Raw genomic sequence first — 17,038 nt, 5'->3', positions numbered from 1 at the left:
CTGTTGTTTCTTAGCAATTTTATATTAAATGAGTGAGCGACTCTACTTTATACGTATGAGAAATACCGCAATTTTGCATATTCTTTTGAAAGAAAGGAAAAAAAACATTATTGCATATTCTTTTACACAATTTTTTATATTCTTTTTCTGCGTAAATAATTAGCTTTGAATATTTTTTTTTATTTTAAAAAATATAATTTTATGTCATTTTAAGTAAAATAACTATGTGTATACAAAAAGAGAGTAAAATAACTATGTGTATAAAAAAGAGAGTAAAATAACTATGTTTTAATATTTTTTATATTCTCTTTCGTTTACAATACTCTCTCTTTTTCTCTCCTTTTATGTAATTTTGTGAAAAAGAGAAAATGTAAAAAATTACTATGCAACACATAAGTTCAGTAACAAATAAGAAATGGAGTTAACTACCAAAAATAAAGAAAGAAAAAAAACCCCGGAGTTTTATCTATGTTTTCGAGAACATACGTTCTACTTTTGTTCTTTGATTAGTACCCGTGTTATAAATAAATGGCGTATACTCAGCATCATGTAAGACGATAAAAAAGTACCTAATACATAAAATAAATGGATGTGGTTAGGTTGGTAACAGAGGTTAAGTAGTTAGAGAGAGAGAACTAATCAAATAATTGAGTTTTGTGAGATACCTTAGGTAAAATAAAAAAACATCGGAACAAATCCTCTAATTTTTTTTGCTAAATACCTTTTAAATGATTTTTTTTGTATTAAAAAAAGACGGTTATATTTACCACCATTTTACGTTTACCACTCTTATTACCTATTTGATTACTGTTGAATCAATTCAAAATCAATGGTTGAAAAAGAGAAAACATTAACTACCAATGATTTTAAATTGATCTATTCGTAACCAAATAGGTAATAAGAATTATAAGTCTAAAATGATGGTTAGCACCACTTTTGCTTTTATGGTAGAATTTTTGTGTGTGTCATATTCACCTAAAAATGAATATATTCCATAATAATAAAAAAAAGAGAAAAAAATATTAATAAATCATAATTGAACCCTTTCATTTTTATTTGGATACGACAGAAAAATATTTTCTGGCAGAAATATAATTTACTATGTTTTGCTTTCATGGGTTTTACCCCAAATTATGTGTGTGGGTTCGGGTTCGGGTTTGGGTTGGTCTAGCAATTCGAGGGGCCCAACATAGTGAAATAGAGTCTATAAAAGCCCATAATGTGTAAAACCCTATCTCCTCTTGCTGCTCATAGTTCCAAACGCACGCAGAGAGTAAGCCGCGGCGAGACCAGGACGAGATTTCAAAATGAAGGTGTTGTTTTCAAACCCTAATTTCATCCGTGCTTACATTTCCTTGTGTTTGTGGTTGATGCACAGTCGATTTTTCTGCAGTTTAACATTGCAAATCCCACCACTGGATGCCAGAAGAAGCTGGAAATTGATGACGACCTGAAGCTGTAATCCATTTAAAAATTGTTTTCATTACGTGCTTCTTTATGCTGGGATTTCTTTTTTAATTGAAATTTGATATTTTTATACTTACTTTGCCCCATAACTGTAGTGCAAATCTGGTACTTGTTTCCCGTATATTTATTGATAGGCATGGCACAGTGAACATTAGTGTTTTAATTGACTTGATATTCATGGGATTTATATTTTATTTTTTACTATGACTCGGTGTAGTTGCAGTGGAGAGTTCCTTTTTATGTTTGTTTTTTGAGGGGATATCTATGTGACTTTGTTTATCTGTTATAAGATTATTATTCTATTTTATGTTTCAGTCGGGCATTTTGGGACAAGAGGATCTCACAGGAGGTCCTTGGTGATGCTCTGGGTGAGGTATGCCCTTTATTTGGAAATCTTCAATGTATGCTCCATTTTTCGAGGAGCATTAATAAGTGATCTATTCACCTTTATAATTATGCTTCCAACAGGAATTTAAGGGCTATGTTTTCAAAATCACCGGTGGTTGTGACAAACAAGGATTCCCAATGAAACAGGGAGTGTTGACACCTGGTCGTGTCCGACTCTTGCTCTATAGAGGTAGGATTATTCTAATGCTTTAATTTATTGCTTTAGTTGTTGATTATAAACAGATTATAATTATAATTTGTGTTGGCTGTGCATAGCATTGGTACAATTCCATGTTCTACATTTGGCTGTGACCTTGAATACTTTGGAAACTATTTCTCTTTCTTGTGTCATGTTTATTTGTTTAATAATTTGTATTGTCTGATTCTTATATAGAGAATGTAATAGAAATTTGTTTTTGGAGGATGTCTGTGCCTTTATGCAATGACTTTGCACATTCCTTAGAAGCCTATTTGTTGCTGGATTCAGGATTCTCATAGCCAAGGTTGTTTCCAGACATTGTTAATCTAATTTGCATTATGCACTTGAGCAGGAACTCCTTGTTTCCGTGGACATGGAAGGCGTAATGGAGAGCGTAGAAGGAAGTCTGTGCGTGGGTGCATTGTCAGCCCAGACCTCTCTGTTCTGAACTTGGTAATTGTGAAGAAGGGTGATAATGATTTACCAGGTCTGACTGATGTTGAGAAGCCAAGGATGAGGGGCCCAAAGAGAGCATCCAAAATCCGAAAGCTGTTCAACCTGTCAAAGGAGGACGATGTGAGAAAGTATGTTAACACATACCGTCGAACCTTTACAACAAAAGCTGGTAAGTCAACAAGCTCTCTATCAGTCTCTCTCTATATATATGCTATGCTGCCATTTAGAAGAGTGGGGCAGATAGAAAGAAAAAGAGGTTGAAGTAACCCATTCCATATTAACTTCCTTGTTGTAAGTTTGAATTGATTCTATTGTTTGATGGTAATTCCTATCACATAGCTCATATTTTTTTCTAATGTGGACGTGTAGTGTAGCATAGTCTATAAGTTAGAATTGTAGTCTTAAGCAGTGGATGTTTGGTTGCAGGGAAAAAAGTGAGCAAAGCTCCAAAGATACAACGACTGGTCACTCCTTTGACACTCCAAAGGAAGCGAGCAAGAATAGCAGATAAGAAGAAGAGAATTTCTAAGGCAAAATCAGAGGCAGCGGATTATCAGAAACTCCTTGCGTCCAGATTGAAGGAGCAGAGGGAACACCGTAGTGAGAGTTTGGCAAAGAGGAGATCCAAAATATCCAGTGCCACCAAGCCAACTGTCACAGCATAAGCTGCTTTCAAAGAGATATATATATGGTGAGGTTTAAACTTTGCCGTAGTTTTTGGCAGTCTTGTTCCATGAGGGTGATTACGAAATACATTTATGTTTTTGCTATTTGAATACATTAAGTTTATTGACGTATTTCTTAATATTGTGAGAGTGCAATCGAATTGTGACGGATTTTTGCCTTAGTTGGAATTTTAATGTATTTGATCTGTGGTCGGCATTTGTGATAAAGTTTTAATTGATCTTTGTATGTTGTCTGGATCTCTAAATCTGCATATTACATTCCATTTTGTGCATGCCGTGATTAGCATAAACAAACCTTTTACGTTAGCTTGTAGGGGCAAGTTTTTAATACAGCAGAATCATGATAGGAAGATAGACAGATTCTGAATAGTCTATCATACGGATTTTGTCAATATGCAGGGCTGTGTACGGTTTGTCTCTTTTAATAATGCCGGAATGTCAAAATAATGTTAATTTTATTTGTTGGACCCTGAATTTTTTTTTTTTTAGTTCGTGTTTGATAGCGTTTATTAATACTCAATTTTTGAATAAAATTTTTCTCTGTACTCTTTGATTAATAAGGCTTTTCAAATATTTAAATTAATTCAAACAACAGCTTATCTTTCAATCAATTACGGGGGTGGGAAAATAAGGTTAAACTTGACAAACAATTACCATTTTTAATTTTCCTTTTTGCATAAGCAAATTGGTATTAATTATGTGTCAATATCCTATGGTAAATAGTTCTTTTACGTTACTTTTTTATAATATTTTTGTGCTAGTCAATAATGTATATATTATCAAATATTTTCTGTTTAATTATATTCCTCTAAGTCACAAATATTTTATATTTTAAAAAGCATAAAAAAATTTAATTGGCTTTCTACACTTCACTGACACCACAATGTCTATTACATTTATATGAATCTTTGAACGCACCACCTTAGGCTCTTAGTATGGCCACAATGTCAAAAGATTATGTTCAAATTTTAGATGGCAGCGGCCTAAATCAATTTCAAGCAGTTGAAGTTCAATAACTTGCTTTAAATGAGACATGTCAATCTACGAAACAGTCTAGAGCCATTCAATAACTTGCTTTAAATGAGACATGTCAATCTACGAAACAGTAGGCCATAACGATTTATGTAGAACCGATACTAACACGGGACACGTGACACGATACGACATTTCGACACGTTAATTTTAAAAAATGTTAAATTTCGACACACTAGGACACATTTTGATATTAAATAATATTTTTAACTTATGTAGTGTATATTATATTTAATATTCAATAATTTAACAAAAAAATGAAACTAAACTTATAATATTCATCAATTCTGCAAAGAAACATAAGATATTCTAAATATTTATATTAAACTGAATAAAATGGTAATTGAAATTCAACGAATCTAATAGTTGAAAATAAAAACTCAACGCAACACAATCTTTGAACTTTTTTTTGAATTTCTATAACACGTGTTAGAGTGTCGGATAGACACGTCAGGATTTTTAAAGTGTCGGTGCTTCATAGATAACGATTCCCCATTCCAGTTCCCACCCGAGAGGAGAAAAAGCTCAATACCAAGTGGATAAAACGTATTACAGAGGACAAAAACGTGGCAAAGGGACTAGCACACGTGCAAACTGTCCCGCGAGTGAATCTACATGATCGCCCTCTTCGGTTTCGAACACGCAGTAGCAATTGGAGAACTGTGATAAACTACTGAAGCGTTGGACATCAGAAATTCACTAAACATAGTAATCAAACCGAACCGACCACACGAGAAAGATATGGTAACCATGTCCGCAACCAGAAACGCCTTCTTGATTCCCAAAGTCTTTCCCTCACGCCCAATCACACAAACCTGCTTCAAACTATTCAGATGTATACATTGTTCGTCAAGTGTAATGTTAGCGAAAGGTGGCTGTTATATCTTATTAGATAGTATTAACTATGAGATTAGTTGCACCAAATCTGGCGAGGAAATATTCTTAAGTTGATGCATTGCATGTCTTAATTAGTAAATTTTTTTATTGCATACTTTTTTTTTGGTACATAATTTTTATTGCATACTTTATTCGTACTAGTTTTTTTTTCAACATTTGCTATTATGTTATTTTGAATACACTGTTAAATGAATTTTTCGATGTCTACGAATTATGCTTTTAAAATTTGGAACCTAAAAAAAAAAAAAAAAAACGTAATAGAAGATGCTGGCAGAAAAAAAAAATGCTATTCGAACTCTACTGCAACTTTAAATGTGAAGAAAAAGATGATTCCAATCAAATGAATACTTTGAATTATCAAATGATGGAATCACGGTACTGTCCGAGCCAAAAAGAACTCAACGAAGCACAAAGGAATGGATATGTCCCTACAAGAAGTTATTACTTATTATCTATATCCGGATTGAAGTGAAAAATATATTGCGAGACTGAGTACAAGATAAAACTGATGCAGCAGGCATGCACAGTCAAGGCTTGAATCTGCAAAATGCTGTATATGGACAAAGAGACCCTAACCAACTACAACTCAATGTCACTGGTTGTCTGGTTGTGTATAAAGAACATGGGAACCCCTGGAATATCTTTGCATCAATTCTGTTTGCTGAACTGCAAGAATGTACTCTATTTCAAAGAGATGAAGAATAGGAGAGATGGGCAACAGAAACATACAGGTTCATTTTGTCTGATTTAGCAGAGGTATTAAAGGTTTTATTTTACACCAAACGAAGAAAGGATTCAGTGCAAGGATTCTGAAGCAAATGACAAGGGAAAAATGGCTTTCACTCCTTAGGAAAGATTGGGAAATGAAATGGTAAGATCAGACAAACATTCACCCATTTTGGATAAAGCTAATGAAAATACATAATAAAGTTGATTCCTACATTACTTCTGCGGTTGCAAAAGCATCCTAACATCAACTATCAAGGTTTCATGCGAGTAAAGTCAGGTTTTTATCGGAAGAGTCATACCCATAAGAGAATTAAAAAATACTATAAAAATAGAAGAACTAAAGAAATTTGGTTTGATTAAACATGAACAAATGCAAAAATTAATGAAAAATAACTGAGACAAACTGTAACAGGATTCCAGAACCTCAGGACATTTGCCCGTTTTATAATAAATTACTCAAACCCACTGGCAGAAACTTTATGCATAAACAATTCTGTTACAAGGGACGAAGACTAAAAGAGCCAATGTTAAACTGCTGCAAAATTCTATTGAAATCATTCAAGCTCAGCACAAGATAACTCAAGCCATATTTGGCCCAACTAAAAATATAATAAAGGAAAAGCATTGCCCCTAGCTCATATATCCAAAACTGTAAGTGACAATTACAACACTAAATGGAGCAAGGAATTGGGTGCATAAAATCTTATGCAGCTACCATCTCAAAAGCAACAAGAGCAATCAAATGGACAGAGTGGGGTACCTCCAGCATCCGTTTTACCAATACCTAACTCCTCTTCAGTGTAGATGGAAAGTCCATCCTCTGTTTTCTTTTTTGACCGAGAAGGCCGATCTACAAACTCACCATCATCAAGCCCTTTAGTTTCTCTCTTCACATTCTTCTTCTTCTTCTTAGTTTTATCAGTTCTCTTATTTACTTCATCAGGTTTTCCACTCTTTCCCCCTTCAGAATTCTTCCTCTTTTTTCCAGCAAATATTTCATCAATTTCACTAACCGCTTTTTTCGTTGCTGGAGAGGATTTTTCCTCTTCCGCAACAGTATTCTCTTGCAATTGACTTGGGGTCATTTTAGAACTCTTCTTAGTCATTGGAGCGAAAAGAAAGCTGTCATGTGATGTCACAATCTCAGTGAGAACTGGAATGTTCAATAAACATAAAGAACAAAAAAGCATTACATTTTGAAAGTTCAGCATCAAAGTCTCGTATCCTTTTACAGTGAAAAAATCAAAGGCAAACGGTAAAGAGAATTTGTATTACTATTATGCTAACGTGAGTAACAGAATTGAGAGATAACACTTAGACGTCAAAGGTGGACAAGACAGAAATGAAAAATCATAAGATTTACATAAAGAAGGAACAAAGCAGTACCTTATTCTACGACAATGTTGGATTCTTTCGATTTCGTGTGTAACCGAAACGTGACTATAGAGGGAGGAGTTACAATATTCTGTGTGGCGTTGGATAAGCAATCGAATGTCCGGCGTTGTCTCTCGCGAGCTTGGAACTCTGCAAAACCCTAACCCTAACACGATGGGAGGGAGGAAGAAGACGAGAGATGGAGCAAGCTGCAACGCACCGTTGCACTAGCACTTTAAAGTTCTGAGCTTACACCTTAAATTTAGAGAGTTAAATGTATTTGGGCCCTTAAATTCTCTAGCCTGCCAACTCTAGATAAAGAAATCAGGCTTATTCACTAATTTTTGATGTCCAAGGCCCAATAAATTTTGATGTACGACAGATTTCGTGCATTGGCAGTGGTAAAAAGGTAGAAATTAGCCAATTGGGGTCAAACCGGGAGTTCAAGCTGAGGAAAATATTTCATATGGTTGGTGCTGGGGAATTCCTCTCACATCATTAATTTTTTTTTATTTTTTATTGTAATTTTTTATTTTTATTTTTTAGATTATATTCGGGTAGTCTCACAGCTGATAGTCATGAGACTAATTCCTCGCCCCAAATCAACGCACAAAGCGGTAAAGAGCTGATCACAGAATACTTTCCATTCACAAGAGTTGGGGTTCGAATTTACACTAAGAAATCACCTAAAAAATAGTGACCTCGGTTCATAATAAATAATCTCCAAGCTGAGAATGAATCGTTTTATGTAAAAATTTCACATGAAAACAACTCTATTTTTTTTTTTTTTTTTTTTGATAACAACAACTCTATCTTTTATTAGTGAAAAAATATGAATCCCATAAAATTTAGTGTGTTTTAGAAAATATATTATTTTCTGCATTCAAAAACTATATTATTTTGATAAAATTTATATTACAAGACAAAAAAAAGAAGAAGTAAGCTTTTAAAAATCCTGTGTGTTGGCAAGTTTGACTTGGCCAACATTTGATTCCACCCCTTCCCACTCACCTTTCATCCTCTCAGTCTTCCTCTTGTGTTGCCTCTACCGCCGCCTCTGCTCTTGTTCGTGGCTTGCATGCCTTCTTCTACAACCTTGTTTAATTATTTTACAACTACTCTTTTTGTTTTCTTCTCCTATGGCTTTTACTTTATTTTTAGTCAGAACTGATAGAGAAATATCAACTCAGTGAAATAAGTTGCAGGTGGTATTTGTTCCCCTTTTCTTTTCTTTTCTTTTCTAAGGCTTCCTTCAGTTAAAGCTGAATAACCCCAGCACTTTTCAGTCCATTATTTCTGTTCCAATTTTATTTCCTCTGGGTTGGTGAGAGTAGGGACTCACACTCACCCCATTTATTTTATTTTTATCATATTCTGACATCTCTCTCACCAAAACCATAATCCAAGTTTCCCTTTAAACTTTCTCTCTCTCTCTCTCTCCAACCCAGATTGAGACCGTACGTTCAGTCTATTTCCTCATCTTTTTCATTTGGTATACTCAATAATTCAATCCTCTGAAATTTATTGAGGGTGAGGTTATGAGATATATAATAGGATCCTAGTCAATTAATTCCAATACAAAGTTCAAGATATATGCTCAGAATGTTTTGGTTCATTGCGGGTAGGTGGTAAAACATGCACAATGTAATGATGATCACTGTGGTTTTGGTCAGTGTAGAAGAATCTCAAGAGACTCTACACCGACACATACGTAGAAGCATTATCTGAAATACAATTTATACAAATACAAGTTTAATTCGTATCCCCCCTCAAAGACCTGCATGTGCATCCAAGGTAACAAGCCACCAACCATTCCTTACTATAAATACAAAGCAAAACCCCACCCACAAGAAAAGCACTCACACCCTCATAAGCAACAGATTAGAGATCACAGAGACATCTAGAATATGGAGCAAGAAGGAGAAGTTAGAGATGGTGGAGAAGGAAGACAAGAGAGTAAACAACCTCTTCCTCTACCACAACAACCACTGCAGCACCAGAAATGCCCACGCTGCAATTCTCAGAACACCAAGTTCTGCTATTACAACAATTATAACTTGTCTCAGCCTCGATACTTTTGCAAAACATGTAGAAGGTACTGGACACAAGGTGGAACCTTTAGGAACATACCAGTTGGTGGTGGTTCCCGTAAGGACAAGCGTGGCAAAAATTCTTCATCTTCCACGTCACAGCCGCAACTGGTCCAAAACAAACCATCTCCACCCATAGTGGTTCAGTCAACTAGCTCCTGTTATCAACGTAGTGATGGTGGTGGTGGGTATTTTTCTTCTCTGAACCCATCACAACCTTTGGCTCAGTCTCTGAGAGTTGATGGTGATGTTGTGGGTTCTTCTAATTCAACTCTTCTATCTAGCTTTAATGCTACTTTTCTTGATTCACAACATCATCACCCTAGCCAAGTTCCTTCATCGAGATTCTATCAAATGGGATACACAGATAGGGTAAAATTATCTATGTATCCTGCAGAACAAGTCTTAATTCGATCAAGCATGAGTCCTAACAGTGCTGCTTCTTCTCAACCTAATCATTGGCCACAAAGTTTCATCAATAATGTTAACCACAGGGCTTCTGATACCTCTTTGTGGAGTACTATTAGCACCGCTTCCATCAGTGGTAACTCTGATCAGAACAATATCAGAGGTTCTTCTTCTTTGATCCCAAATCATTGGCCTGATTTGTCTCGGTATGGCCCTCCTAAATAATTCTTTTGAGTTATTGTTGAGATATTCAAGTGTGATGAGTACTTCCTTGGTTGGTAATGGGCTAAGTAAAGAATATATAAGTGGAAGGATTTATGAACTCAATGCTTAAGATTTTGGGTTCAGATATGATGTCGGACTCACTTACCACCGTTGGTGTAATTTAGTCCATTGATAGTGTCCCTCGCCACGGGCTTCTCCCTAAACCCTCATGAAGTTATTGCACCTGAAAATACACACAGCTCTATCTGTTTGATTTCTTTCTGGTATAATAATAGGTTAGCAGGATGTGTATTGATATGGTTGACTGTGTAAACATTGGAGTGGCCGGACAATAGAGAATTTTGTGATGTGGGTATTCGATGTAAACAGAGAATTAGCAACCATGGCATTTTGTTTATTGTGTTATAGACAATTATATAGAGATTTTTCTGGGATGGGCTAGGTTTGGAAACTTTACATATAATGTGATTATATACAGTTGTAAAGTTAAATTGAGAGGTTTTTGTTTCTTACTATCCTCTGCCTTTGACCAAAGCAAACTAGTTTAGACTCGTTAGTTGAATGGTGTTGAACAGAAGTTTATAAAGGAAAGTAGAATAGCTAATTAGCGAGAATCACGGCTACTTATGCTAAAGGCATGCATAAAAGAAGGTGAAAAGTTTTGGTGCACCAGTACCATCAAAACTAGATGGTCTTTTTGCTAAAATGGAAAAAAAATTCTCTTTTTATCTGTTTTTTTTATATATATTTTTCTTTATATTCTAAAAAAAATTCCTTTTAAATAAAAGTACCACCGAGTTTGGGTGGTACCAAAACTTTTCTCGCATAAAAGAGGTGACATCTTCGTTTAAAAAGTGGATGAAAAGATGGTTCCATATTGAGCATGTGCAGGGTGAATGGATCCAAATGTTCTTCGCTTTACAGTCTCATTTGTTTTATTCTCACCGTAGTTCTATATGCGGTTTACTACTGTGATTTAGCTTCCAAGCTTACTACATATGATTGTCAATCTTCGTGCTCAGAGAGCTAATAATACATGCAAAACTACGTTATTTGTTCTTGTATTTCAAAGTTGTCAATTGCATATAAGGCACATGTCCCCATAGTTTCTGTTAAGAAACTTGGGATACATCACTTAAAAAGCTAGCCAAAGGGTGGGAGTGTCCGAGGCCTTATAAACTTCACATTATTGCACATACAACCAATGTGAGACTATATATCTCAACACGCCCCTTCACAGAAGAGCCCATTGGGCTAGAAGCGTGGAACTTCACGGGTGCTGAGATATATAAAACCATATTGGTTGTACGTGCAACTAATGTGAAGTTTATAAGGCATTGGGCACTCCCACCCTTTGAGCTAGCTTTTAGGGTGGTGTATCCCATGATTCATTACATGGTATCAGAGCCTCGTGTCCCGGGTTCGATCCTCGTCGCCCCCCACTTTCTTTCAAGTGAAATTTTTTTGTTCGTACAGGTAGGTGGGCATGTGCATTGTCCACCCTTCAAGCCCACTCTCGTGTGAGGGGGCGTGTTGAGATATATAAAACCATTTATGTAACCTCACCTAATAGTTTAAGCTTTTGGGTTGAATTGGTTCTTTACATGGTATCAGAGCCTCGTGTCCCGGGTTCGATTCTCGTCGCCCCCCACTTTCTTTCAAGCTCAGTGGGCTCTCGTCTGAGGAGACGTGTTGAGATATATAACATCATTAATGTAACCTCGCCCAACAACTTAAGCTTTTGGGTTGAATTGGTTCTTTACAGTTTCCACACGTAGCAACTGTCCACATGGGTGTTTCTTCTTTCTTTTTTCTTCCTTTCTTTTCATTGGAATAGAAGAGGAATTTCTTGGTTATTTTCGGAATAAGAGAATTTTTATTTTATTTATATTATTTAATATATAAGTAATAATAAAAATACAATTAAAATAAGATGCAACGATACTTCATATACTTAAGATAAACATTAAACAATATAAATTACTAGATTTCTCTTAATCAAAAGACGCCTAAAAATTTATTGAACACCCATATATGAGTTTAGTATTTCTGAAGATAAATTTATCTCCAAATACACACATAAAAGAAATATTAAAACCCCATATACATCTCCACCAAAAAAAAAAACCCATATACATATATAATATTTTCACAGCAAAAACAAAAATATTAAACTCATTTTATATTTAGGCCTTAACAACTAGAAAATTTATCATTTGCAATAAAAATTTATGCAAAGTTCGTCGCAAATGATGAATTTTCTAGTAGATCAGGTCTAAAGTCGACTTCAACATGAAGTAATTGGAGGATTCAAAGTTGTTTAGTTAGAATTCAGATCACATATAATAACATTAAAGAACGCGGGAGTGGGCGAACCTTCTCCATCAGCCTTCTCCATCTATTCCACACACTACAGTTAACTCTATTACTATGCCCTATAGTCTATTTACCATTTTTTTCTTCCCCATAATGCATGCATGTAGGAATAACTCGGTCTAGCTTTACCACCAGTCCACCACAATCTAATCCACAACGATTTAGACATGATGTGTACATGCATGTGTATTCGAGAGTCAGCGAGTCTCTTTGATAGTTTGATTGTCTCACCTTGCCCTGCGAGAGAATGTATCTTTAGCAACTTTGCATGAATGTATCATCAAGTATCACTGGGACTTGCTACAAACTATATCTACATTTGTATTGCTTGGACCATCAAATTCGGTTGTACGTAATATAAGGGTAGTGTTTTGGTCAGGCCAAATGGTCATGTCCAGCTCCAGCCTGTTCAAATAGCTGTCCGGTATGGTCACTATGAGCACGAGACTTCCTGATACATGTGTTACTTCACATTTAGTGGGGCTTGTAGTACTGAAAATAATTATTACATCACATTTGAAGGGAACCTCCATCTTCTTTATTAAGGGGCCGTTTGGTAGGAGTTTTTCTTATAGATACCCAGGCAAGTTAGGTTGGTATTTCAAGTTGTCCATGTTCGGTACAAGTTTTCAAAAAATTTATCGAGAGAATTGGTTTGCCCAACATTTGTCATTTGTGTATAAATTGTAGTGAAAAACACTGTTTAAAAATACTACTTGGGAGGTGAAATTCTGAAATGACTCGCTAAACGAAAAAAGGACCGCGAACATCATGACGAAAACGACCCTCCATTCGGGAAAGAAAGTGAGACCCTCCATTTGTGGAGATAATTTGCAAGCACCGGTCTCATCCTTTCAGTTGAAAAAATTCTATACATGGTTGGTTGAGCCAATCAGTGAGTGCAAATGTTCTATTTCTGGTTGTCCATTGTTGCACACGTTCTATTTTCACTTCTGGATCAGGTGAGGATGATGGAGTGATTGGGATGAAAGGCGAAGATGACGAGAGATGGTGGTGAAACCATGATGGGTCTGCCATAGTAAAGAAGGTGAGAGCAAAAAAAGCGAGTAGCGAGATTTCAACCCAGCAAAGGGTTACTTTTTAGATTCAAAAATTAAAAAGGTTATTTTCGTAATTTCAACTCATTTTTTCAGCAATATTTTACCTTCAATTAAATATAAACTCGAAAAATTTAATCTAATTTTTTCGATAATATTTTGACCTACCAAATAATTTTTTTTAATTTTTCTACCAAATTCACTTTCCCACTATATTCCTAATAATTTTTTTTTAGCTCTCATTTTATCATTTTCTCCATTCGCTCACCATTATTATTACTTTGCTGAAAAATCTTGCTCCACGTCATAATCATAGCCCAAATTCACCTTCCTTTTTTACCCTCAGCAAGCTTGAGGTCAATATATACAGAATTTTAGTTTCTACCACTGAATTTCTTGTCTCCGTTATATCAACATATATACTTAACCTTTATTGAAAACAAATCCATACCTTCGTATCCCGATTCAGTTAAAGTAGTATATTAATTATTACATTAAAAATATAATACGTAATACTGTATAGTTATATATATTGTAGGGTTAAAAAAATGTTATTCGTATAAAAAAAAATATTATTAAATTAAATCTAAACGATTATTATAACAACTGCCCATAATTTTACATTGAGAGAGCGTTTAATACAAAAGAAATTTTTATTTGTCTGAAAATCTCAATTTTTAAAAATATAATTTTTATATTCAGTTTACAGTAATATTTGAAAATTTAAAATTTTAAAAATTTTAATATTCCGAAAATCTGAAAAAAATCTGTGTACCAAGCGATCCTTGAGGATATTTTGTAATTTCTGTCAGAGTCTTTCGCCTTTGATCACTGATCCTAGGGGCAACTGATTTCATAGACCAGCCTTTTTTCTGTTCATTGCTTGGCCAATTATTTTAACTAACAGGGACCATGGATATTATAGAGTCACTTTTTAGCTAATGTTTGTTTGGAGTGGGGGTGTTCATTAACTGATCTAAACCGATTCAAACCGCGAAAATCGAACCGAAAAATCGATAACCGAATAAATCGAAAACCGAAAAATCGGAAATCGAAAGGAAAGCGCAAATTTTAATTGCATTGGATCGGTTTTCGGATAGGTTGATGAAAACCGATCCAATATATTAATTATCCTCTACCTACTTGTCATTTCTACAATCATAGCCCAAAAATTTCTAAACTCAAGACCCATTAACTCATCAACTAAACCAAAAAAAAAATTTAGTCACGTCTCATCAACTATAGTATTGTTTACTGATATTTTTGTATTTCATTTTTTTTTACAAAGCCAATATATACAAAAGATGTTATTTGCACAATAATCATGAAATTAATTTCAGGATATTCAAAAAATTGAAAACCGATCCAATCCAAATCGAAAAAAATTGAATTGGATCGGATTGGATTTGAAAAAAAATCTAAACCGAATGGATGATTACATGATCAAACTGAAGGAATTGGATCGGATGAGTTTTGCTTCCAAAACCGATCCAACCCAGACCGCGAACACCCCTAGTTTGAAGGTTATTTGTTGCAAAAAATCATTTTTGTCGATCCAAAAGTTAAATCCCCCTCCGGTTTATGAAATATGGAAAATATGTTTTATTATTTATTTAATTATCTTTGATTTGAGTGTAAAATATACAAATTAGTTTTAAATTCAATTAAGTATTTTTCTTAGAAAAATTATATAAGTACTAATTAATCTTTTAAAAGAGTAGTTTTCTCCAAAATAGTGCAAAAGAGAAAATAGAAGATTCCAAAACCACATATAGGTAAATTTATTTTGCTGAAAAATATCGAAGACTCTTTTTAAAAAAGAAAAGAAAAAGACAAAGAAAAACAAGAACAATATAAAAGAAAAGAAAAGAAAGTTTACCAAAAAAGAAAAAGAAAAGAAAAAATAATGTAAAACAAAGGCCCTTCAACTCGGTGTGGATTTTATTTTTATTTTCTGGCATTGGCCAACGACATTTATCGGAAAGAAAATATAGTATTGATTAGGGCCTTAGTAATATATCTAGAAATCAGAAGTTTAAATTGAAATCAGAAGTTTAAATAGAAATCCGTAATTTTGTGGCCTTTGAAAAATTATTTTCCATTCAAAAACTATAATGTAATAAAAATAAGAGCTTTAATTTGAAATATTGTTAATATAAAGGTTTGTTTATCTAATACTATTTATCTAATACTATATTGGCACTATCTTTTATGTATTTAGACTTCTTATAGAGTGAGTGAAATAGTCGAATTTCATTTATAATTTTAGTAACATATAATTAGAACGATGATCGATAATATAAAAATTTTATACTAATAGAACATAAAAAATAAATCCTAAAAATACAGCATTGTTATGACATAAAAAAATACCTTTTACTAATAATTCCATATTATAAAGTGATGTCGAGGGTAATGTAATTTTAGGGGCCATGGCCATCCAAAATTTTCAAAGTAGAGTTTTGACTCTTTTTTTGAGAAAAATTCTTTAACTTTGCCACTTAAGTATTGTTTTTCTCAGACTCCTCGGTGAAAATCCTCTAACTCTAACGTAAATAATGGATTTGACTCGCTAACGTAATGAGCCTTTTTATTTTAAAGAAACAAACCTCGTGGTTGGTATGAATAGTCGTCTTCTTTTCATAAATTCCGTTCATATGATTTTTGTTAAGTTTGAACTTTAAGCATTTGAGATGGAGTAACAAATACTCAAGCACTGAATATCCCTTGACAAATTCAGCATTGGTTGTTACCATGAAAAAAGCCTAAATTTCTTCATCACAAGATGAAAAAGGCCCACCTGTACCAAGATTTTCTCTTTCTCCCCTTGGATTCTTTTGAGCTTCTTGGACGGGGTAATCATCATAAGGTAACATAGAATATATGAGTACGAACACTAGTTCAATTAGTATAACGAGAGCTGAGTACGAAAGGATTACAGTATATATTTGATTCTTTTTAATATTATATTTGAAAAAATTTGTCCAGAATAAAATTATCCCGAATAAAATTTGTTCCGAATAAAATTGTCTCTCGAAATGAATACATGTAGTTTATAAAATATATATATATATATATATGAGAAAAACTATTCTTATGTTATATGTAGTAATTTTTTCTCTTTCATATCTTTCGATAACTGTGCCACCTTTTTTTTTTTTAGATAGATGAAATCCAGAAACTTATCTCTATGACATGAGATAACTTATTTATTTTAACATGAGATAAATAAAACCCCATATATATATATATATATACACACACACGATAATCACCAAATTAGCCACATATTCCTCCGTCAAGCTCTATTCAAACTAAAACGTTAGAGTAGAGTAAAATTCAATCTTCTCTAATTTCAATGTATACAGTAAAAATTCACATCAAATGTCAGACATAGATCCTAATTAATTTATGTACGCTTACACGTAGATATTATATATCCATACATTTTTTTTTACCCTTTTAGTTATTCTATTAGATTTTAATTTATAATTCAGAAACAACAGTAATAATTTACTGCTTTAGATCTTTTACATTAAATTATAATTATTCTGTATGCATGTATCTTGTAGTTGTATGTGCTTCTCAGGGCTGATTTTGAAGTTGGGACCAACAAATTAATAGTAAGCATTGCCTTTATAAGTAAGGCATCCC

The 17,038-nt window shown here is 33.9% G+C and overlaps 3 protein-coding genes across 4 annotated transcripts; 2 read left to right on the top strand and 1 right to left on the bottom strand.

Moving 5' to 3' along the window:
* Positions 1–1,246: 1,246 nt before the first annotated feature.
* LOC133314022 (small ribosomal subunit protein eS6-like) lies at positions 1,247–3,306 on the top strand. Its single transcript, XM_061515447.1, has 6 exons — positions 1,247–1,313; positions 1,394–1,458; positions 1,783–1,840; positions 1,936–2,044; positions 2,406–2,678; positions 2,936–3,306. The coding sequence occupies exons 1-6, from the start codon at positions 1,308–1,310 to the stop codon at positions 3,172–3,174; spliced, it is 750 nt and encodes a 249-aa protein (XP_061371431.1). The 5' UTR covers positions 1,247–1,307; the 3' UTR covers positions 3,175–3,306.
* A 2,973-nt stretch (positions 3,307–6,279) lies between these two features.
* Positions 6,280–7,446, bottom strand: LOC133314037 (uncharacterized protein C6G9.01c). Of its 2 annotated transcripts, none has more exons than XM_061515471.1 (2): positions 7,240–7,446; positions 6,280–7,006 (listed from the first exon to the last, which is right to left on the bottom strand). In XM_061515471.1, the coding sequence occupies exon 2, from the start codon at positions 6,957–6,959 to the stop codon at positions 6,573–6,575; it is 387 nt and encodes a 128-aa protein (XP_061371455.1). In that variant the 5' UTR covers positions 6,960–7,006; positions 7,240–7,446; the 3' UTR covers positions 6,280–6,572. The 2 variants fall into 2 exon arrangements, with proteins under 2 accessions (XP_061371455.1, XP_061371454.1); XM_061515470.1 differs by having other exon boundaries at positions 6,280–6,975.
* Positions 7,447–9,134: 1,688 nt separating this feature from the next.
* Positions 9,135–9,950, top strand: LOC133314053 (dof zinc finger protein DOF2.4-like). The gene has a single exon (XM_061515489.1). It carries the CDS (start codon positions 9,135–9,137, stop codon positions 9,948–9,950), a length of 816 nt encoding a protein of 271 aa, XP_061371473.1.
* Positions 9,951–17,038: the final 7,088 nt, after the last annotated feature.

The sequence above is a fragment of the Gastrolobium bilobum genome, unplaced genomic scaffold (assembly GCF_033153095.1).
Source record: "Gastrolobium bilobum isolate Gb01-03AN ecotype WA unplaced genomic scaffold, APGP_CSIRO_Gbil_v1 utg589, whole genome shotgun sequence".
NCBI classification, from domain to species: domain Eukaryota; kingdom Viridiplantae; phylum Streptophyta; class Magnoliopsida; order Fabales; family Fabaceae; genus Gastrolobium; species Gastrolobium bilobum.
Note: the sequence above shows the minus strand (reverse complement) of the source record. Positions and strands in the feature narration are given on the sequence as shown.

What these genes read in the sequence shown, in the direction of transcription:
- LOC133314022 (XM_061515447.1), top strand. An exon ending in ATTGATGACGACCTGAAGCT is followed by an intron (nt 1,459 to 1,782) that starts GTAATCCATTTA and finishes TTTATGTTTCAG; the next exon opens with TCGGGCATTTTGGGACAAGA. An exon ending in AACCTTTACAACAAAAGCTG is followed by an intron (nt 2,679 to 2,935) that starts GTAAGTCAACAA and finishes GTTTGGTTGCAG; the next exon opens with GGAAAAAAGTGAGCAAAGCT.
- LOC133314037 (XM_061515471.1), bottom strand. Translation starts at nt 6,959, where the DNA reads ATGACTAAGAAGAGTTCTAAAATGACCCCAAGTCAATTGCAAGAGAAT.
- LOC133314053 (XM_061515489.1), top strand. Translation starts at nt 9,135, where the DNA reads ATGGAGCAAGAAGGAGAAGTTAGAGATGGTGGAGAAGGAAGACAAGAG.